This window comes from Typopeltis vanoorti, chromosome 18 (assembly GCF_054136105.1).
Source record: "Typopeltis vanoorti isolate ZY-2024b chromosome 18, IOZ_Tvanoo_1.0, whole genome shotgun sequence".
In the NCBI taxonomy this organism is placed as follows: domain Eukaryota; kingdom Metazoa; phylum Arthropoda; class Arachnida; order Uropygi; family Thelyphonidae; genus Typopeltis; species Typopeltis vanoorti.
This window is the reverse complement of record NC_143566.1, coordinates 95,486,708-95,510,581: the sequence shown is the minus strand read 5'-3', so window position 1 is coordinate 95,510,581 and position 23,874 is coordinate 95,486,708. Positions and strand designations below refer to the sequence as shown.

At 36.4% G+C, this 23,874-nt stretch overlaps 1 protein-coding gene across 3 annotated transcripts in view; it reads left to right on the top strand.

Moving 5' to 3' along the window:
* Positions 1-23,583, top strand: part of LOC150096963 (VPS9 domain-containing protein 1-like) — a 453,159-nt gene extending 429,576 nt beyond the window's left edge. For all 3 annotated transcript variants that reach the window (XM_090408053.1, XM_090408054.1, XM_090408055.1), the window contains one exon: positions 23,323-23,583. In XM_090408053.1, coding sequence (XP_090264179.1) covers positions 23,323-23,368 — 46 coding nt within the window. In that variant the 3' untranslated portion in view covers positions 23,369-23,583. The remainder of the gene's footprint in view (positions 1-23,322) is intronic.
* The last annotated feature ends 291 nt before the right edge of the window (positions 23,584-23,874 follow it).

The following is a 23,874-nucleotide window of genomic DNA, read 5'->3' as shown; positions in this document are numbered from 1 at the left end:
TTCTTATCTTGCGACAACTTAATGACAGTCTGCAGTTTTCTGTATACAGAAACATAACACATACTGAAAAGAATATCAGTACTGTGTCACATCATCATCCAGCTCAGAATTGATGTATTAAGTTAGGGGTAGAAAAAGGGGGCATAACTGGAAGTTGTATAAGGAGGGTATGAGCAGGGTCATAAAAAGTAGGTTCTGCATGGAGAATGGTTGGTCAGTGTAATGCTTTGCCTGACATTGTGGTGAATGCAGATACACTGAGTGAGTTTAAGGCACAGTTTGATGGGCGTTGTTTGTAATGTTGTTTTCCGCCCACGATAAGTCTTTTGACTCCATGGAGGTCTGGTGTTGGTAATAATAACCATACTAATTATTAAAATCTTGGTACATTGTGCACACATTTTATGTTCAACTGATTCTTTTTGAATAATGAAGTGTCCTTTATCAGAGCTGCCGTCATTGCCAATGGCTACAGTGCACAAAACTAATTGACAGAGTAATTATTAATTATGACAATCATCCAACTCCTCCTCTACATGAATCTTCTAGAATTTCCATTCTATATGTCAAGGGTGTGTGTGTTTGGAAAAACTAGCAAGGCTACTTTTCTAGATTAATTTCTAAGTTTCTTTCCATCCAGTTTGGAAAATTAAATTTCATTTCTAGGCTCTATTAAGGATTTCGTATCCTAGAGTATATAGAATTCTGTGCTTGTGTGGCATTTCTTGTAATGGGTAGACTGGTCGGTCTAATCAGATTCATTTAGAAGAACATCAAGGTTATATCTTGCTTTGCTTATGAGTCTGATAGGTCAAGTCTGGCCAGCCACCCTTTACTAGATAGAGAATTCATTGAGTGATGGAAGGTGCTGCTAGTGTGCAAAGATGAAGTGACATGAACTGTTGAAAAAAAGATAAGTATTAGTAATAAGGAAAGATATTGGTGTGTTTATTTCATGATAATACTAGTTTTTAAGTTTGCACTATTTGAATTGACATTGAATTTTTTTTTTTTTTTTTGTATAATTGTGGTATTTAGTTATGATTTTACGATCTGAGTATTGTCTCCATGTGTAGCAATTATATCATGCACTTTGCCATGATTAAAAGAAACTGATCAGGCTAGGGATCTTGGATTGTTATTAGATAGGAAGTTGAAGCCATGTAGTAAAGATTCCAAATACAACTCAAAAGATCATTGCAACGCTGAAACAGACTTTGACATATAAAGATAAGGATGTCATTTTGCCGCTTTACAAGGTCTTGACGATACATGGACTTACTTGGATTATTATGCACAGGTTTGGTCTCATGGTTTACATTGTGATTCTGATAAAGTCGAGACAGTTCAAAGGAGAGTGTTAAAAATGATATCAGGATTGTTTAATACTGATTATGAAGACAGATTGAGAATTTATAAACTTCAGACACTGACAAACAGGAGAAAGAGGAGTGATATATTTTTGAGACTAACAAACTTCTGAATGGGTCATACAGGTTTTCAGAAGATGGAATTTTTTTTATTTTATGAAAGGACAAGAAGGCTTCCTTGGAAGCTGAGAATGAGTGCTGCTAAGAAGGGGACGAAATTTTCTGTCATAGAGTGGTGTGTGATTGGAATGGAATGCCATTGGATATTGCATGTGCAAACAGTGTGAATGAATTCAAGAACAATTATGATAAACGTGTGGACAGACTTATGTGTTCGTCGAACATGTTGTTTATTATTTTAACGGTATAATAGAACACAGAAACTAAGTAAATAATTAATTTATTAACTTGATGCTGATATTTTGCTGGTATTATAACCAGCATCTTCAGAGCACAAAAACACTGTTTGTCACAATACGCGAGACTAAAACAACATGGTGTACTTAAACAAAATTGTAGCAGCAACACAAAGACTAAAGTCCTGATTTTGGTGCCCTCTATCTTGAAAAAAAAAAAAAAAAAAAAAACCTATCATGTATTACTAGAGTCCTAGAAAAGTGCTAGTTTTTTCTTAATATGACTGTCTCCCAGATCTTCGGCAAGTTAATACAGCCATATTTGTTGAGATTTGGAGTGTGTTTTAGGGCTTCTGTCGCCTCTAAGAACAATCTCTCTGATTTATATGGGTTTCTGTGTAGTACTTTTGTGTTTTTCCAGTTGATCCTATGTGCAGGGGTATCCAGAGCATGGTCTGCTAGGCCCGACTTCCCATAATGATAATTCCAGATGTATCGTTTATGTTCGCTGATGCGGATATTCACAGTTCTTCCTGTTTGACTGTAGTAGGCTTGATTGCATGAGCAGGGTACTTGGTAGACTCCTGGATGTGATAAAGGAGGAATGCTGTCCTTGGGTGAGCGGATGAGGGTGGCTAATTTGCTACATGGTCTGAATGTAGTGCGTAGTTTATGTTTATTGAGAATTCTTGAGATCTTTTTGGATGTGCCTTTAATGTAAGGGATGGTGACTGTTTTGTTGTAGTTCTCTGTGGTGGATGGTGGGAGGGGTTTCTTAGGAGTGTTTAGTATTTTGTTTATTTTATGTGGATTGTAGCCGTTGGCCAAGAAGGTGTGGCGTAAGTGAGTCAGTTCATCAGTAAGAGCCTTGTCATTGGAACAGATTGCTCTCGCTCTATGGGTTAGCATTTTTAATATGCCATATTGTTGAGAAGGATGGTGGTGTGATTGTTTGTGTAAGTATCTGCCTGTATGTGTGGGTTTTCTAAAAACTGAAAATGATAAGGAACCATCTGGGAGACGTGTGATGAGTGTATCCAGGAAGGGCAGACAGTTGTTGGCTTCCAGTTCCATAGTAAAGTGGATTTTTGTATGTTGGCTATTTAAATGTGCTAAGAATGTTTTCAATGTCTCAGGGCCATGTGGCCAAATAGCAAGCACATCATCAACATAGCGTAGCCAAAGTGTTGGTTTGAGAGTGGCTGTATTGATTGCTTGTTTTTCCAGGTGTTCTATGTAAAAGTTGGCTAGGGGGAGAAAGGGGGGTGCCCATGGCTGTCCCATCAATTTGTTTGTATATTTTCCCTTTCCATGTGAAATATCCTGCATGTATTGTGAATTTGAATAGTTCAAATATATCAGGGGGGAAGTGTGACTTCAGTAGATTGAGGCTCATCACTATCTATATTCCCTACAGACCAGGGAATATAGATAGTGATGAGCAGGAAATGTTTAGGCAAATTGGTTTGATAAGTGCAAAGCAAATGATCATTATGGTTAGGCAGCATTTGGTGGAGGGAACACAAGGATCGAGAGTTCTGGATTTGGTCATAGCATCAGAGAATCTGATTGTGACTGAAATGACATGTTGGTGACAGTGATCATGTAGTCATGACTTGGAGGATGAATAGGAAGTTATGTGTTAGAATTATAAGGCAGGTGACTATCAACTTAGAAACCTGTTTGCAGCAGTACAATGGATGAAAGAATTTGAAGGAAAAGGGATCATTAGTGCATGGGAGAAAATTAAGAAAAAACTGTTGACAGCAATGACAGATTGTATACCTCGAGTGAAAAATGAAAAGCAATTTGGAATCAAATGGATGACAACACGAATAAAAGGGGAAAATTGCAGAAGGAAAAAGAGACTATGGAAGCCATATAAAGAGAGAGACATGGAGAACAGTTGTATGAGGAATATGAGGCTCAGGCTAGGAAAGTGACTAGTATTGTAAGGAGTGAAAATTTAGAATATAAGAGGAGACCAGCATTGCAATTCAAGGAGTTTTTTGGCTATGAGGTGAGCAGGAGGGAAAATGATAGTGGATGGTTTATCTTTTTGGGTGGAGATGGGAATCAGATGACCAAGCAGATGATATAGTTGAGCTATTTAATGATCACTTTATTAGGGTGTTCCATCCTGGTACTACAGGCTTTATTCCTAGAAGGATAACGAGTGGTGAAGTGTTAGAAGTGAACGAAGAGGACGTATTCTGAATAATGAGTATGCTAAATGTCAATAAGGCAGGCAGACTAGATGGAATTAAAGAAATGTGCTATGGAACTGACTGTACAGTTGATTTGGCTGTTTAATGAAAGTCTTGCAATAAGGCAAGTTCCTGGAGAGTGGAAGAAGAATAAGATAGTACCATTGCATAAGGGTGGTGGTAGAGTGGAAGCATCAAACTCTAGGCCTATTTTTATTTCCTCTGTAGTTAAGATTTGGGAGAAATTGGTAAAAACTCATATACAGAATTGGGCAGATGAGAGTAATGTTATTTTTACTGGCCAACATGCATTTGTTAAAAGGATGCTCTTGTTAGTAATCTAGTTATCGTTTACAATAGAGTAACAAGAGCAAGGATTTGGTAAGGCATTTGACAGCGTGCCACATGACAAGTTGATTTTTATGTTGCATTATGTGGGTTTGGATATCAGGTTAGTGAATTGGATTGATGACTGGCTGTCTGATAGATATCAGAGAGTTGTATATAGGGGAGCATTATCAGGGAGTAGGAAGGTTACAAGTGCAGTTCCACAGGGTGTTCAGTCCTGGGACCATTGCTGTTAAATCTTTATGCAGAACTACAGGGAGATGTTCAGTTGTTTGCAGATGATGTGAAGCTTAGGTTTTGAAATCTCTGGGATTTGAAGAGTTATGAGTAGTAGTGCTGATGTTTTGGCTCTTTAAGAGGATTTGAATAACTGGAAGAGTAGACAAAGGCATGAAAATGTTAGTTTAATGCAACTAAATGTAAGGTTTTAATATTTGGGATCCACAGATGGTGTGCTTCATACTCACTCGATAGAGTTGTATTGGAAGAAGTGGAGGAAGTAAGGGATTTTGGGATGATAATGGATAAAGATTTATAGTTCTGAGGTCATTTTGCAAAGGTTTTGAAGACTTCTCAGAGAATTGCGGCAATGTTCAGGAGAACATTGACCATGAGAGATAAAAATGTGCTGTCCCATTGTATGAAGCTTTGATCAGACTACATCCAGATCTGTGCTCAGATCTGGTCTCCAGGATTTGAAGTTGATGAAGTAACATTGGAGATGGCAGTGACGAATAACAAAAATGATGTCAGGACTGCTCAATGTTGATTATGAGGATAATCAACATTGTACAAGTTCTTTGTGCAAATGGGGGGGGGGGAATATGATTGAGACATTTAAGCTGTTGAAGGGCTATTGTTGTATTAACACCGAGGAGATTTTTCATATGGTAAAAGGGAAAGGAACAAAGATAAGAGGCCATCCCTGTAAGTTGCAAAAGGAGGTGGTGAGTAAAAGAGTAAGGAGCAGTTTTTTGCATGAAGACTGGCAGTAGCATGGAATGCATTGCCTGAGGTGGTGAGCAGGATCGAATTTTCCATGCTTGCTGCGCAAGCTCATTAATTGAGAAAGAAGTAATATTTATTTGTTAATAAATGCATGCATTTATAAGCATTCCATTTAGGCTTTTATTTTTGTAGACAGAAGACATCTTAAACTTATGCGGCAATAATTGAGCTTTGCATTGTGCATTAAAGGCCGATGCTTGCTTGTCTAGTCAAAGCTACCTTTGCTTGCTCGGTTGTAGGAGCTTCCAGGTCCTCGCAGCAGCACTGTGATTTCATGCGCATGCATAGCCATTTCATGTCATCTCACTCTGTTGCTTAAACACAGGCCATACGCAGTCAAAGTAGCTCTAGCCAGTGAGCTTCAGCCAGCCTTTGCAAGTGTGTGTGTTGCTTGGGAAAATTAAGTTACAACCCACTTTTTATAATGATGTTATTGACCAGTTCATAAAGAAGAACCGTATAGTAGAATTTGTATTCAAGTAGCTAAATTGAAAAAGACAGAATATCATTTGTAAAATAAATGTTGTATTTGTATGATTAAATGTACATGAATTTCTAAATATATAATTTTAAATGGTCAGTAATTCATTATTCCTCTAATCTGACTTCAATCACACCTCTCACTCCCTGAATGATAACAAGAGCAAGCGTGAATTTCAAGATCAGCATTCGCTCCTGATGGTGAACATGCAGATTAAGGATGAGTTTAAGAAGTGATATGATAGACTTTGTGTTCACTAATATTGACCTCCCATAATGAGTCCGGTGACTTCATGGGGGAAAATAATAAATGGGAGTCAGGAAAATAATAATAATAAAAACAAAAATTTTTGCATCAAGTTATTTCTTATTAGGAAGACTATTAATGAAAACTGTGAAGCCCATATCTACCTGCCAAACTTCCTCCCAAAAATTATGAAAATGACTACATAAGGTTTTCCCAATTATTGGAAGTTATCCTTAACAATATTCCTCATTATTGTGCCAAGTTATTTATTTTTTGTTAATTATTTTGTTCCCATAAATTCTAATAGTTTATAGATAAACCTCTCTCCTCTTACAGTTAATATCATGCATTATAACACACGCTTTAATTTCAAATGTTATTCTGATTTATTTTATCAAGAGATAAAATAAATGAGCATTGAGAATGGTTGTAAGTGGCCAAAATTTTGCTGATATTAAATAATGCTTCCAATGTAAGTTGTTATTCCATCATTTAATTTTTCTTACATGTCAGTGTTATGCAACATCCCTAGTGCTGTAAGTTAAAAGATGCCAAGAAATTATATTCTTGGTGTAATTCTTTATCCAAGTGTAAGCAAACAAAGTTTGCACATGAAGTTTCTTCACGATTAAGCTACTTGTATATAGAGGCTGATTATTTTATTTCACTTCCCTTACTATCCCATAATACAAAGCACACTACCCAAGCTGGTTTTGACCTTTATTGAGGTCTCGTCAGTGGGAGCAAGACAGACAAGATGCTAAGGTTGAAGTAATTCAAAACTCATATATTTCCCATATATGTTTCTCCTTCCTCCCAAAAATTTTGAATTACGCTGAAAGTTTGAATCGTCTTTGTTATGAGGTACTTCAACATGCACTCTCTTGAGACAATTTGTGGATTCTCTGCATTTATCATTTGACTTTTTTAGATCAAAGGCAAGCCCGGTGCGAAGCAGGGGCAGAATGGGTGAATGCCGCAGGCGGAAAAGTAAAAGGGTGGAAAACTTACAGAGCTTATGTTACAATTATACTGGAATCAGAAAAAATGAAAAAAAAAATTAAATTGGATATATCATATATTTAAAAAATATTAAATTTATATATACATATTTATAAAGATAATTATATTTTACTCTAATTATATAAGCTCCAAATAATTATTTTTATTTTGATAATCCCTGGGACAGAAACATTTAGATCCAATTTCATTGAGAAAATTGAGAAAAGACAAGCAGAACGAGAAGTTATTTGAGCTCAGCAAGAAAATCAATTGCGGAAATTTTTGAAATTATCAGAAAGAATCGGTGATAGCGACGTTCCTGTGGATTCTCCCACTGACAATGAGTCTGAAAATTCGAATTTGTGTTTAGATGATAATCAGGCTCTTGAGAAACAATCAATAGCTTCGACTTCAAATACAAATACCTCAACACTAAATTAAGAGCTTTTTGATGATCCAGCTTTATGGCCAAACTTGTCCAATTCAATAATTGATATATTAGAAAATGAGATCCTCCTTCTGAATCAAAAGAGACTTTTTTCACGTGATGAACATAATAGAAGTTTTCATGTATAGCATTATAATAGGATTTTGAGTAATGGAGAAACCATTAAAAGATCTTAGTTAATTTACTCAAATTCAAAAAATGTAGTATTTTGTTTCTGCTGCAAATTATTTTCTAATATTCCAACTATGAGCTTAATTTCGGAAGGAAATAATGATTGGAAATATATGTCCCAAGTTCTTCAGCACCATGAAAAATCTCAAGAACATTTTAATAATTTTGAAAAATGGATTGATTTGGAAAAGCATTTAAAAATGAAACTACAATTGATCAACATTCAGCTAAAATTACTCAAAAAAGAACAAGAACACTGGATGCATGTTCTAAAATGCATGATATCGGTTACTAAATTTCTTGCAAAAGAAAACCTAGCGTTCAGAGGAAATTCAGATGCTTTCTATACAAATAATAATGGAAAATTTTTGAAACAATTTGACAGTACATTACAAAAACATGTAGAACGCATAAAAAACAATGAAATTCATGTTCGTTATTTAGGGAATTGTATACAAAACGAAATCATTAACCCCTTAACATACAAAGACGTCTGTGACAAGTCCCATGTTTGGTATAGAGCAAGATTTCCAGATTATGTAAATAAATTTTAAACAATCTAAAAATAGTAAAAAAAAAATTAGTTTGTCCATAGAACTAATGTAATGTACTGTAGGTGTCACATAAAAAATTAAAAAACCAAAGACAAGTAAAATTGAGAGAGCCACTACATATGAAACTATCTTTTGTGAGAATAAAATATATATAGTTGGTTCTGGAATAGGCTAGGGGAACAAAAAGAAATATTCATCATTACGGAGGACTTCAGTCATGGGGACATAAATTTAAAGGAGGACAAGACATGAGGTAGGGGGAAGAAATGGAATATATAGTATTGAGAGATGATTACCTTAAACAGTATTTGATGGAAGGTACCAGACGTTTGAGTGTAGTTGATCTAGTGACAGTGTCAGAAAATTTGTCCATTACTAAGCTAATCACTTTGCCTTGGATTGGGAACTTGGAAATGCCTTAAATATGAAGACTTTTCAACTAAGAATGGCTATATGTGGAACTATGAAGCTGATGATTATGAAAAACTTAGGAGGTTTTCCATGGCATAAGAAACGACTATAGAAAGATGTCAAATGGTGTACATACATTCATGGGAAATACTTAAGGGGTATTTAATGAAAGCAGTATCAGATAGCATACCCAAGGTTAAGATGGTAAATCAGGTGAGTGCTAAGGATATTTAATGAAAGCAGTATCGGATAGCATACTTAAGGTTAAGATTGTAAATCAGGTGGGTGCTAAATGGATGAATAGCATCATTAAGCAGAATTTACAAAAAGTAACAAAAGAAGTAAAATATTGTGGAAGGCATAAGGAGAAAGGTCATCAGCTTCGTGGGCAGTACAATACAGAGGCAAGAAGTATGACTAGCATGGTGGGAAAGGCAAAATTAGATTATGAGAAGAAATTAGTAGAACCAACCAAATCCCAAAAGAGTTCTTTCACTTTTCATTACTCATTTCAAAAAATGAGTGTAGAAAAATAAGTTGAATGAATACCAATGGTAGGGAGGTGATAGAAGGAAAAATAGTTGAATTACTGAGTGATCACTTTGCAAGTGTGTGCATCATTGAGGTGGATATAAAGCAGTGAAAGATGTGAGTAGGATAGATATGATATTACAGATAGATTAACTGGAGGCATTCAGGATATCAAGGCACCAGGTGGTGTTTCCTTTTAAGGTTTATGCAAAGAAGGCTCCCATTTCAGATAAGTTTTTTGGAATAATTAATTGTAAATAAGTGTGTATTATGAGTAAGAGTTGTTGTAAAAGCTGTTTGCTTGCAGTGTTTCTAGTGTGTGTGGGCTTGTTTAAGATTGTTTACAAAATCATTAAACTTAGAGCAGGAGTATAGTAACCAGCAAAGGAAAGATGGTGGCAGCTTTGTTTTTGCAGGAAGATTTCAGTCATTTCGTGAAATGACTGAGATGTGCAATATGCATTCATTTGATTGTGTAGGTAAATTATGGATATTTCAGGTGGATGGAAGGAGGTTGTGTGAGAGGAGTGATCGGAATGAGGATTTGTTGAGTGGTAATGTATTGGTGACTGAAATTAATAGCAAGAATACCACGATAATGATGAGTGCTCATTTGATAGCAAATAGGGACAGTGTAAAAGAGCAGTAGAAAATTGGTAAAAAGCGAATGAGCAATTCAAATGTAGCAGAAGTTGAAAAACAGAGGGCAATTAAAGGTAAGGTGGCATGCGCTGTTGACAGCGAACGAACGTGTATGGCTGGCAATAAAATTGAGAGAGTGAATGAGAGCAAAAATGTGATGCAAGATTTGACAGCTGAGTTGGTTAAGATGAGGCAAGAGATGAAACGGATGTGGAATGAAATTAAGAGAATTCAAGATATGCATGGAAGAGTGAAAATGATAGAAATGAATGATATCGATATGAAAGAGGTAACAAAAGAACCATGAGTGGCATTATACAGGAAGTCGATTATTAGAGATGTGGTAAACAAGAAGATACAATCATTCTATTCAGTTTTCCTGCAGGTAAAAAGGAATAGAGGGATTGAGGTGTTGGATATGAGGAATAAGTGAGCAAAAGAGTTTTTAGGGGACAAATGACAATTGGGAACAAGTAACACATAAGATTGGATATCAGGAGGTTGTTGAGAAGAAATAAAAGAAAATTGTGTGATAGGAATGATAATCAGTGTGTTGCCCAGGTATGACAGGTATGATGAAATGTGGTGAGTGAAGAGTGTATCTTTCTCCTTATACATGTCTTAGCAGAAATGTATAAGGAGAAAGGAGTGCAGTTTGTTAATGTGTGAAATGAGTTTGATGAACGAATTGAACTGTATAAGAGTGATGGACTGCATTTGAGTGCTTTTGGTATTGAGTCATTTGGAAAGACTGCTGCTATTGCTGGAAGGTAGAGAAACGAGTGCTGAAAATGAATCTGATCAAGTAAGACATGATGTGAAAGAGCGGGAGAGTAAAAAAAAAAAAGGTGAGATTGAAGTGGTAGTTATGAATGAAAAAGTGGGTAGCATGAGTATAGAGAATGAGAGAACATGTGTGCAAGACAAACAGGGAAACTGGGAGGCTCAGGTTGGGCAGGGGAACACAGCATGAGAAAGGATGATTCTCCGAGAGGACATGAATGTGTGTGCGTAAACAAAAATTGAAGGGGTTGACCTGAGATCGAGGGAAAATAGTTGGATTTTAAGAATGTTCTAAGATGAATAAGGGAAAAAAAAAAGAAATGGCTCGAGTTTAATATGGAGAAATCACATCTAATAAGTGATGTCAGGGAAACTTGTTATAGATCCAGGAATGGGCTGTTATGTTAGTGTACAAATGCTAGAAGTTAAGAAACAAGGCAAATGAAATGGTTCCATTAACTGAGTCTCTTCATCCAAGAATTGTTTGAATAAGTGAGAATGGTTGGATGAGGATAACATCCTGACAGGAATAGAGATGGAAGGGTATGATGTATTTCACAGAGATAGAAAGGGTAAAAAGGGAGGGGAGAGTGCTATTGATGATAGAGTAAGAGTTATGTCCATACAAAGTAGAGATACAAGAGCCGAATAGTAGCCGATGTTTTGAGGCAGTATGGTGTGAGATAGAGGTGAATAGAATGATATACTTAGTTGGATGTTGTTATAGACCTGGTAATGTGGATGGTAGTGACCATGAAATGTATAATCAAATTAATTAAAACCAAGCAAATAAGAAAAGGATGATTGTTCTAGGTGATTTTAATTATGGCAATATAAACTGGGATGACGAGATTGTTGTTGTTGTTGTCAAGTCTGTCGAAGAGCTTCCAGATATGATCGTGGGCCTGTAGAACTGTGTTGGCAATCTGTTGAACGTTCGCAGAGCAGCTTTTCTATAGGGTTATTGTTAATTTTTTGTAGAATAGCAGCAATTGCTGGACAATAATAGATATGGGCAGGTAATAGTTTGACTCCTGGATAGTTCTTACATATTTCATAGCTTCTGGTACTCCAGATGAATTTTCATGCCTTTAAAATGTTCCCTCCTTAGTGTGGTGATGATTGTGGTTATTATTCTATTTTCATTAATTTCGCTGATTTCATTCTCCATCTTGATAGTTTGTTTAACCAATCTTTTTTATGCAACAGATTTAGCATCAGTTAGTGATAATGGGTCTAATTTCTGAGGTAAGTATGCTGCTTCTTTGGCGCTAGTCTGTCTGCTCTCTCATTGTCTTCAATATTTACATGGGCTGGTATCCATTGCAGCATACAGTTCTTATTTTTCAAATTTAAATTTTTTATTTTTTCATGAAATTCCTGTGTGAGTTTTGTTTTTCCATTTGTTTATGCCTCGTGCAGATTTTGAGTCACTGTAGATGGTTATTCCTTCTGTAATGTTTACTATGGGATTAGAAAGATAATACTTGAAAGCTGCTTGTATGACTGTTAATTCACAAGTGAAGTTTGAAGCTATTTTGCCAGCTGTAGTTTGGATTTGCATTTCCTCACCTCCAGGTAGAGGCCCTCAACCATGTAGGTAATGACATGGTTGAGGGCCTTGCATTTGATCATCTCATCAGAGGATGATATTATTAATGAGATGTCAAATCACCCTCCAGTTGATATGAGGACCTCTGTGAAGAAAGAGTATATGTGGAACTACAAGGCAGGTAATTATGAGGAGCTCAGGAGACAGCTTGCAGGTGTAGCATGAAAGGAGGAGTTAGCTGGAAAAGAGATCAATGCAGATTGGGGGATATTCAAGAACTAACTATCTAGTAGAAGCAATGTCTAAGTGTATTCCAAGGGTCACAAGGTTAAATAACATAGGTGTGAAATGATGACTGAAGAGATTAAGCATGCGATACAGAGGAAAAAGGCATTATGGAACCAACATAAGAAGAATTGTAATAATCAGTTCCATGACCAAAATAAAAAATGATGGTACAACATGACAAAATTTCATGCCGGCTGGGGTGTCGCCCGGTTAAACAAGGACCCCGTTGTTTTCGCCAGGGGAACCAGGGCGAACAGCAAAAAGTCAGCTACTGGAACAAATCTGAAAACAAACCCCAACTCAACATCACCAGAGTTAAAGATCGGTACTATCAACATAAGAAGCCTGAATGGCAAAGAAATGGAGCTAGCTGAGGAATTAGATAAGTACCACATCGACATAATAGGGGTGACTGAAACAAAAAAGACAAAAACTATTGAGATCTTTCTGAGCAATAAATACAAAATGTTATATTCAGGCAATGACAATCAAGGAAAAGAAGGAGTAGCCATAGTATTCAACACAAAATACGAGGCTAATCTTCTTGAATGGCAGTCAGTCTCAAGTAGAGTAATGTGGGCAAATATGAGAATGGGGAACTGGACAATGAGACTTATTTGTGCCTATGGTCCCACAGAAGGTTCTACTAAGGTAGAACTGGAGGAATTTTTTGAGGCTTTAGAAAAAGCAACTGACACAATGAAAAATGAAAAGTTGGTCCTTGTTGGGGATCTAAATAGCAGAGTAGGAAATGATTGTGAGACATACAAAAATATTTTGGGAAAATTTGGAGAGAAGAGCAAAGCTAATAATAATGGCAAATATCTGTTGAATTTCTGCTCAGGACATGGACTGGTTATTACTAACACCATGTTCCAACATAAAAATGTGCACAAATTCACATGGAGAGAAGAGGCAAGGAATAAGAAAAGTCTCATTGATTATGTTATTGTTGATAGTGATGTTTTCTCTCTGGTGCAGGACACCAGAGTGTACAGAGGATTTGAAATTGGAAGTGATCACTATTTAGTCTTGAGCAGGATAAAATTGAATTACATATTGAAAAGAATAACATGTAAGAAAGTTTTAAAGCAAATAAAAGTTGAGCAGCTCTCAGATGTGAACTGTAGACTAAAATACAGAAAGATTATTGAAAAAAAAAATTAAAGATTTTGAGAACAGGAATCAAACCTTGGAGATTCAGTGGCAAACGCTGAAGAAAACATTGACTGATTCTGCCAGAGAGGCATGTGGTGAGGTTGTCTGCAAGGATAAAAAAAATCAGAACTCCCTGGTGGACACAGGAAGTTAAAGAAGAAAGCATATCAAAAGTTCCTGGCAAATAAGTCAGCTTTTGCTCTTAGAGAATACAGAGACAAATGTAAGAAAGCGAAACACTCTGTAAAACTAGCTAAACAAAAGTCATGGAAGGACTTTGGCAAGAATATAGAAAATAAATATCAAGAAGGTGGCAAAATATTCCGGAGGTTGTTGAAGAAGCTTAGGAATGGAGGAAAGAGTGCTGTAAAAGGAGATAGAGATGATAAAGGTGACATGAAAACAGGGGAAAAAGATATCCTTGAAGTATGGAGTAATTACTTTGAAAAAATGCTAAATGAAACAAGTAGTGATGACAGCACAGTGGTAAAAAACACTGACCAGGCATGCAGTCAGGAATACATATCCATACTTGAGGTAGAAAAAGCCGTCAAAGGCTTGAAATGTGGAAAGGCAGCAGGAGTAGATGATATTCGACCAGAAATGCTGAAGTATGGTGGTATAAAAGTCTTACAGTGGCTGCACTGCATAGTTCAGAAAGCCTCAGAGGGACGAATTCCTGATGATTGGAGTAGAGCTCTCATAGTGCCCATATATAAAAAGGGAAATAAAGCTGAATGTGAGAATTACAGAGGTATTTCCCTACTGAGTGTTCCTGGCAAGATCTATGCAAGTATACTTGAGAAATAGTTGAGAAGAATTGTGGAAGAAAAGCTGGGTGAAGAACAAGCTGGATTCAGATCTGTATTTAAGTTTTGTCGATCTGGAAAAGGCATATGACAAAGTGCCAAGAGAGAAGCTATTCAATATGCTACAGTTATATGATGTCAATGAGGCATTATATCAAGCAATACTTAGTCTTTATTTGAGTTGTAAGTCAGCAGTTAGAATTGAAGGAAGTATAGGAAGATGGTTTAATGTTAAATCTGGTGTGAGACAAAGATGTACATTATCCCCTCTGTTATTCATTATCTATATGGATCACATTATGAAGGAAAGTGGTATTAAACATGATATCAAAATTGGAGATCTTAATGTCAGCTCTTTTGCTTTATGCGGATGATGTTTTACTTTTAAATAAATCCGCTACAAGTCTGCAAGATTCTCTGACTAAATTGAATAACTGTTGTAATAGATATGGTATGAAGGTCAGCAATAAAAAGACAAAGACAATGAAAATAGGCAGAATCATTGAAAATGTCGACTGTGTTGTGAATGGAGAACCTGTGGAACAAGTAAAACGTTTCAGCTACTTAGGCACGATTTTTAGTGAAGATTTTTAGTGAAGAAATAGACAACAGAATCAGCAAAGCTAGTATGGTGGGAAGTCAATTGAATAAATTCATATGGAATAAGAGAGAAATTAGTCGGAACACTAAATTAGCTGTATACAAGACGGTGTTCAAACCAGTTTTAACTTATGGATCTGATATCTGCAGTCTCTAGTCTTTGGTCAAATGTTTTACTTCTGACCCAGCTCTCTGAGTCCTGAGAAAGATTAGAGGCGTGAACAGATGGCATCAATAGCAATATCATATTAAAAATGAGGATATTAGGAAAGAACTTGGCATTGTCAGCATCCAGGAATGCGTTAGCAGAGCTAATCTCAGGTGTTATGGTCACTTAAATAGAATGGGAGAGGAAAGATTAGCAAAACAAGTGTTCTTTGCCAGGTTGGCAGGAAAACGACCCAGAGGAAGACCAAGATATAGGTGGATTGATACGGTACAAAGTGCCTTAGATGATAGAAATATAAGATCTGATAATGTTGGAGTTTTGACAAGTAACAGACTGATTTGGAGGAAAATTGTAGATAGGAAGTTAATAATGATGTAATTTTTTCATGTAGTACTATCATATCTTGTACACCCCTTGAGGGTACATGGCAGGAATTTGATGATGATGATGATGAATTCCATGAGGATTACATAGAACAGGCAAAGAGGGTGACTGTTCTAAGGGTAGCAAAAGTTCAGTATGAGCAGCAGTTAGCTAATAAAGCCAAAACAAATCCTAGCGTGTTCTTTCGATAAGTAGCCAGGAAAAAAAAAAAAAAAAAAAAATGAATGATTATGGTAGGATGACACTGATTGAAGATTGGAGAAAATAGTATAACTACAACTGCTGCAGAGGATATAGTTCATGACCAGTTCATAAAGGTCTTTCATTCTTGTGGATGTGACATCATGCAGAGCTTGAAAGCAGTTGATGGGGAGAGACTGACTGTAAGTGAGCAAGAGTTATATGGGGAATTAAGCAAACTTGATGTTAATAAGACTGTGGGATCCACGTATTTTTGAAGGAATGTTTCAGGGAGTTGGCATCTGCCTTGACACATTTGTTTAATGTGTATGCACCAGGTCAAGTTCCAAAGACGCAGAAGGAAGGGAAGATTGTACAGAACTCAAGCATCAAATCATAGGCCTATCTGTGTGTATGTGTGTGTGTGTGTCAGTTCTTGTGGTTAGAGTGTTGGAGAGGCTGGTGAGAACCAGGGTCCAGAATTGGGTTGAAAACAATGGTATTATCTTTGACAGACCGCATGGATTTGATAAAGGGAGGTCGTGTTTTACTAATTTTTTTTTTTAATGTAGTGCTCATACAAATAAAAGATGTGACAACATATCCAGGAGCAGACTGTGATACAGATCACATATTGTTGTCAACTAAGATAAGGATTAATCTACAAAAGGTAACTACAGGGAAATGGAACAAATCATGGAACATGGAGCAGTTGAAGATACCAAGTATGGCAAATGAATTCTCAAAGAAAGTAGAGGAAGAAATGAACAAGAGAAATATACAAGAAAATGATGATGCAAATGAAAAATGGAAGATTCTGAAGGAAAGCATAATTACTGCTACAGAATTACATTTAGCTAAAAAAGAGGAGGAAAGAGAGAAAAGAAAGAAACCATGGATGACAGAAAATAACACAAAGAAGAACGTTAGTTAATAGTAAAACAGAGGAGAAAAAAAAAGCAGTATAAAGACTTGAGTAGAGGGATACAAAGAGAGATAAGAAGGAAAAAGGAAGAATGGTTAGATGAAATAAGTAAAGATACAACAGCAAAGGCAGAAAGAAAGGACATAAAAGGTGTTTATAAAAACATTAATATGATGACAGGAAGGAGAAAGATGCTAAGGACTGGAGCAATCAAGAATGAAAGAGGTGAAATTCTGATAGAAAAAGAGAAGATATTACAGTGATGGGAAGAATATGTAAGTAAACTTTATGAAGACAGGGAAAGAGGAGAAAATCAAAGGAATGAATATAATGGGCAGAAACTGTGCATCATGAGAGAGGAATTGAATCTAGCAATTCAAAAGCTGAAAGAAGGAAAATCCCCTGGAATAGATGGTATACAGATAGAACTTATAAGGAATATAGGTGAAAAAGGTATGGAAGTGTTATGGCAAATTATTAATGGAATTTATGAAGGACAAGAATTACCAGATTAGTTTCGAAGATCAATTTTTATCCCCATTCCAAAAAAGATGGGAGTTTTAGACTGTAACAACTTTAGAACGATAAGTCTTATAACTCACACAGCAAAAATTCTGGTGCAAATAATTTTAGAGAGAATTAAATATAAAATAGAAAAAGAAATGAATGAGGAACAGTTTGGATTCAGAACCAACAGAGGAAGTAGAGAGGCTATAACTTGTCTAAGAATTATTGGGAAGAAAACACTAAACCATGGTGGAAAGTTGTTTTGGCGATTTCTAGATTTTGAAAAGACATTTGATACAGTGAAACATGAAAGGCTTTTTGACATTCTAGAAAATACTCATATTGACTCTTATGACTTGGAAATTTTAAAGAGATTATATTGGTCACAAATAGCGTCAGTATGTGTAAATGGAGAGGAAACAGGAGAATTCCCGGTGGAGAGAGAGAGGAGTCAGACAAGGATGCACGTTATCACCATTATTGTTTAACTTTTATAGTGAATAAATGTTTAGAGAGGCACTTGAAGATGTAGAAGAAGGAATAAAAAATAAACGGAAGAATCATTAATAACTTAAGATATGTGGATGATGTAGTATTGATGGCAGAAAGTGAAAATGGGTTACAACAAATTATTCAAAGAATTGAAAACTCTTGTAAAGAGTATGGACTAAGAATTAACACAAAAAAGACCAAGATAATGATAATGGGTAGAAAAATAGGAGATAATGTAAAAATATGATGTGAACGAAAGATTTTAGAAGAAGTGGAAAGATTTCAATATTTAGGTAGCTGGATCTCAGAGAAAGGAACTTCAGAGTTGGACATTAGAAATAGAATAGGCAAAGCTAAATCGGCATTTATGGAAATGAAGAGAATTTTAATAAACAAGAACACTAAAATAGGCATTAAAATTGGAATAGTTAAAGCAACAGGTTGGAGTATTGCAAGTTATGGAAGTGAGTCATGGACACTAAGAAAGAGAGATATGGAAAGAATTAATGCATTGGAAATGTGGTGTTATAGAACGATGGAAAAGACTAGCTATACAGAAAGAATATCAAATCAAGAAGTTTTAAGACGAGTTGGGATGGAAAGAACGCTGTTAAAGAATATTATGCAAAGAAAGACTAGATTTGCAGGACATCTTCTGAGTGGTTCTTTGGGACACCTGACAAGAACTATATTACAAGGGAAAGTCGATGGGAAGAGAAGACGTGGAAGACCAACTAGAGAGTGGTTTAATGACATCGTGGAATGGACTGGTTTAAGAATGATGGAAGCAACAGACAGAGAGAAATGGAGAAGAGCTGCTCATCTGCTGCATCCCTCTTGCTAGAGGATGCTACCGGACGACGACGATGAGTGCTCATACACAAGAGGTTGGTTGATCAACCTATAGTACATTAGTAGCATGTATGAGTAATGGGTTGGGAAAGGAAGAACTTGTTTACATTTGATTTTAAATGACTGTAAATTGTATTCCTTGGGAAACATAGCAGGTGGGAAACTGTTCCACAGTGCAGTAGTTGCAGAGATGAAGTAGGAGGAAAGGAAACTTGTTCTCTTTGTTTCTAGGTGTACTGTGAAGGGATGTTGAGCAGGTTGCATGTGTTCCAACAAGCTTAGAACTGAGTGGAGGAATTATAGATGTTATTTCAGATGAGCATTTCCCATGGAAATATTTGTAGAATATACATACTGGAGAAACCATACATCTGTGTGAAAGTGGGGAAAGAGAGTTGGTAAGAGATGAGCTGTTAATAAGTCTAATTTCTCTCCTCTGTATGAGTCAAGAATTTTCAGAGAGCTTTTACGGGCCCCATATGTGGGAGCAGTATTCAATATCTGGGCAGATTTGTGATTTGTATAATGTTAACAGCTGTTCAGGAGTGAAGTAACGTCTTGAGCAAAAGAGAAATCCTAGCTTTTTTGAAGCTGAGGATGCAATGGTTGTGATATGTTTATGCCAGGAGAGGTTTGATGTGAGGATAATTCCAAGAAGAGAGATCTCAAACTGTCAGGAAATTTGGGTATCATCAAAAAAGATACTAGGAAAAAATGGTTCTTTTTTATGGGAAATAGTACAAAACTGGGTTTTATTAGCATTGAAATTGATGAGGTTATCCGAACCCCATTGTAGGATGGCTTGGAGATCGGAATTGAGGGTGGTGGTGGTGGTTTATGTTGTGTAGGGTAAGGTTTATCAAATGCAAGCAAGGAGTATAGTGTGCTGTCATCTGCAAAACTGTGTATTGGGTTGGAGGTCAATTGAAGTAGATCGTTGATATATAGTAAGAAGAGGGTTGGTGAGAGGACAGAACCTTATGGAACCCCAGCATTAATTGAATGATCAGAGGATAGGGAGGAGGAGGATAGAGGATAGGTGTGTCCAGCTTTCTGTCTGGATGCACACACAGTGTGCATCCAGACAGAAAGCTGGCAATCCAAGTTTGGTGGTTTTTCTTAGCGTTTGTGCCAGACCCGGTCAAAGGCTTTGGAGATATCAAGTGCAACCACTTGAGATTCACCAAACTTCTCCATGGCATTTGTCCAGAGATGGGTGTCATATGTGAGCAGATCTCCTGTTGATCGGCAGCGACGGAATCCATACTGGCGAGCATTTATTAGGTGGGTATCTTCAAGGTAGTGTAGGAGTTGGGAATTGATGATTTTTTCCATTACTTTTGACAGGACTGAGGTAAGCGAAATAGGGCGGTAGTTGGATGGCAGTGACTTGTCAACTTCTTGGGAATGGGCTGAATATAGGCCAATTTCCAGTTTCTTGATAAATTCCAGTAGAGTAAGAGAGTATATATAGGCGACATAGGATAGGAGTCAGTTCTGGTGCGCAAACTTTCAGGACAATTGGAGGAATACCATCAAGGCCAGGAGACGTTTTTGTGTCTAATTTGGACAGTATTTTTTTGATCTCATCCTGGCAAAAGGATAGGGGGCATTGTATGTTGGGTGTCTGGAATGGTTGGGGGGACATTTACCATTGTTAGTTATGCATGCATTGGAAGCAGAGTGTGAAGCCAGAAGATTGGCTTTTTTCTGTGGGTGATGATGCAATAGAGCCATCTGGGTATGACAAGGGCAGGAATAGTGTTGGGTAGAATTTATGTTCAATTGCTTTGGCGAGAGACCGAAAAGCTCGGCTGCTGTTTTTACAGGCTGCTAGTTTCCTGCTTTTTGCTCTTTCGAACTCTGTTTTGGAAGCATTGATTGTTTTTTTTTGCATCTATTTTGGGCTTCGGTATAAGCTTTAAAGGAGGATGGGGTTCTTGATTTCAGCCAGTTGTGGTATGTCTGGTGTTTCATCTGTACAGCCTTGGCACATCTTTTGGAGAACCAGGATTTCGTTAGGGAATGGCAGTTCAGAGTACTGTGTGGAATGTATGTTTTCATGTCAGTGAGGATTACTTTGGGAATAAGTTTGTGCATATGTTTGGTTGGAAGGCCAGAAGCAATAGTCGAACCATGGGAATATGGCACAGAAGTTGCAGAGGCTGTCCCACTTGGCACTGTTATAATGCCAAAATACTCTTGTATGGGAGTGTCTGTGTAAGCATTGTTACATTGGGGAGGAGATGAGCACTAGATTGTGTCAGAATTGCTCATGGGACTCACTACTTTCACTGTATTTGGAGGGGTCATTGGTGAGGAAGAGATCTAGGGTGTTTGGGGAGTGGTTTGGGTTATCTGGTATTCTGGTTGGCATCTGAACAAGTTGTGTAAGGTCATTAATTATGGCAAATGTTTCAGCATTTGATTACTTATTACAATAAGTAAGTACTTATTATAAATAAATAATTATTACAGATCTGCTTACTTATTACAGTAAGGTGATGGCATCATTGGCAGAGGAGAGGGTATGCAGTAGTATACTTGGATTTTGCAAAGTCTTTTGATAGATTACCACATTATAAGTTGATAGTTAAACTAGAGCAGATGAAGTTGGATATTACATTAGCGCATTGGATCAGATTGGCTATCTGATAGCTATCAGCAAGTTGTGTATGGTGGAGCAATATCCCAGAAGAGGAAAGTCACTAGTGGTGTGCCCGAGGGATATGTTTTAGGGCCATTTCTGTTTAACCTGAATGTTAATGATATTGGGGAAGATTTGGATGAGGATATTCAGTTGTTTGTAGATGATGCAAAGTTGGGAGGAACTATGAAGAGTAGAGCAGATGTGGTGGCCTTACAAGAAGAGACACAAATAGATTGAGTGAATGGGCACGAGAGTGTGGATGTTCAATGTTGCAAAATGTTATTTTATTATTATTATTATTATTTTGTGATGCCTCCAAGGAGTCTGAAGACTCATCAAGGGGAGGACACCTACTTTACAACTGTCCCCACTATATCAAACCTTTACTACCATCATCATCTATATCATCTGCCATTTGAATATGTTAAACATTTAAATATGTTTTAGATGCAGTATGATGAACTGTGTGTATGACAAAAGATCCTCCTCTATGAGTCTTTGACTCCATGGGGGTCTTAGGGTAATAATCATCATCATGATAATAATAAGATAAAGATCTAAGTAAATATAGTTAATTAAATAAAGAAATAACTCTGAAATATAAGAAGGCAAAGGAAATATTAAATCCTCCAATAGCTCAGTCGGGTAATAATAATATAGACGAAGCCCTTTGGTTGGAAAGACCTGGGTTCAATTCCTGTCAGTGACATGAGGATTCTTTATCTGGTCTCTTGATGAAAGGTGAGTTAGCCGGCCTCATATGGAGGTAGGAGATTTTTTCACCTGGAAACTTGGAGTTTTTATCCCCAGAACAGGCAAATTGGTCCCATGAACACTCATGGACTACAGTCATTAACACTGCCCTTACAGGATGCAGCAATGAGTATGACCCAGCTGTACTAATTAGTTGTAAACCTCCTCAGTAGGTGGGACTCACCATATCCTAGGATGGATGGATGGATGAGAAGAGATGATGATGATGAAAGGAAATATGGTTGAATGGCAAGTGTCAAGAAATTAACTAATGGTACATGATCTCTTGGAGCCTCCGTAGCTCAGTATAGACAAAGCCCTTTGGTTGGAAAGACTTGGGTTCGATTCCCTTCAGTGACATGAGGAATCTTTATCTGGTCTCTTTCGGCTAAAAGCGAGTTAACCAGTCTTATACGGTGGTGGAGGATTTTTTTCTCCTGGTAACTTGGGTTTTTCATCCCTCAAAACAGGCAAACCAGCCCCGTGAACACACATGGCTATAGTCATAAAATATACCATGGCAAGGAAGACAACGGGAAACTACCTTGCTCATAATCATCTCCCTCGGTATGGTAGCATATAGCTACTGCCACCAGCCGTATGGCTGAGATAATAAGAAGGATGATCTCTTACAACATCGCATGCATGCTTCATTGTTAATCTTTGCTGTGTAATATCTATCATAATCTAATTCTGTAAATTTTAAGTCTTTTATCTATCCTGACAGGTAGTGGTTTAGAATAAGTGCTCTATTTTTGTTTCACTATGCTGAACATTTGTAATTTCAGAGTCTTTTGTAAATAATCATGTTTGTTAATCATTAAGCAACTTGTGATGCTTATAAATATATATAAGTGATGTAACTGACTGACTAATAGATCAAAAATATTTTAACGTTCTAATCATGGGATTGAGAAGTCAATTTTGAAAACATGCAACTTTTTATATAGAGTAATGTAGAAATTCAAAACCAGGAAATTGAATTTAAGTATTAACCCAAGAATTTTTGAATTACACCTGGAACTTCAGTTGTCTGCTGCAGATTGACATTACATTATATCAGTGAATGTTCGGACAACTTAAAGTTCCCACTGCAGGCATTGTTTTATATAGCTTAAAAGACTGTTCATCCACTCTTTCAAAAAACATTCACTGGTTCTGATCTCTGATTAGTTTACCAACATAAACTTTGGATTTGGCAAGAGCTACTTTGGAGTTTAACTGTAATGGACTATAATTATACCTAGCTAAAAGGAAAGCAAGATACTGTGTAACTTATTGTGACCTACTGTAATATTAGAATTTTTTGTCTTGGCTTAAAGCATTTGTTAACAGTGAATGCATATGTATTATCAAAATTCACCCTATAGAGTATTTTGCAAATTTTCATATTTTTAAAGTTTTTAATATATATATATTTTTGAAAGTATTTTGTTTCTTTTCAGTTGGGACAAGGAGGAAAGAAAAGGATATATTTTGGCTGACAGCTGATGTTCTGTAAAAACACGTTAATTGTATTAGTGCTTATTAGTTGTTGTTTTTTTATTATTTAAATAGCTATGTCACTTTCAGTTCTCAAAACATTGTATATATACAGTATGTGTGTGTGTGTGTATATATATATATATAAATACATACATAAATACATACATGTGTGTGTGTGTAAAAAGTCTTTATATGAAATAAAATTTAATAATAAAATGCAATTGTAGTTACTTGTTTTCATGTATGGCAAAACAAAAAAAGGATAAAGATATGGAAAGCTTTTCACATGAGAGTACTAAATGTTACTGCAATATCTTTTAAATATATCAAAAATATGAGGAAATTTTCTGTGTTGGAGAAGTAGAAATCAAGGAAACCAGAGTCACTTATTATAGCTTAAAGGAAACTTGTTGATCATTAAAATTTTATGAGAATAAATTAGGAACTATATCCAATTTATTTGTTTAATTTTTACAGTTGGTCTCACTACTGAACGTATGCAAACATAAGTG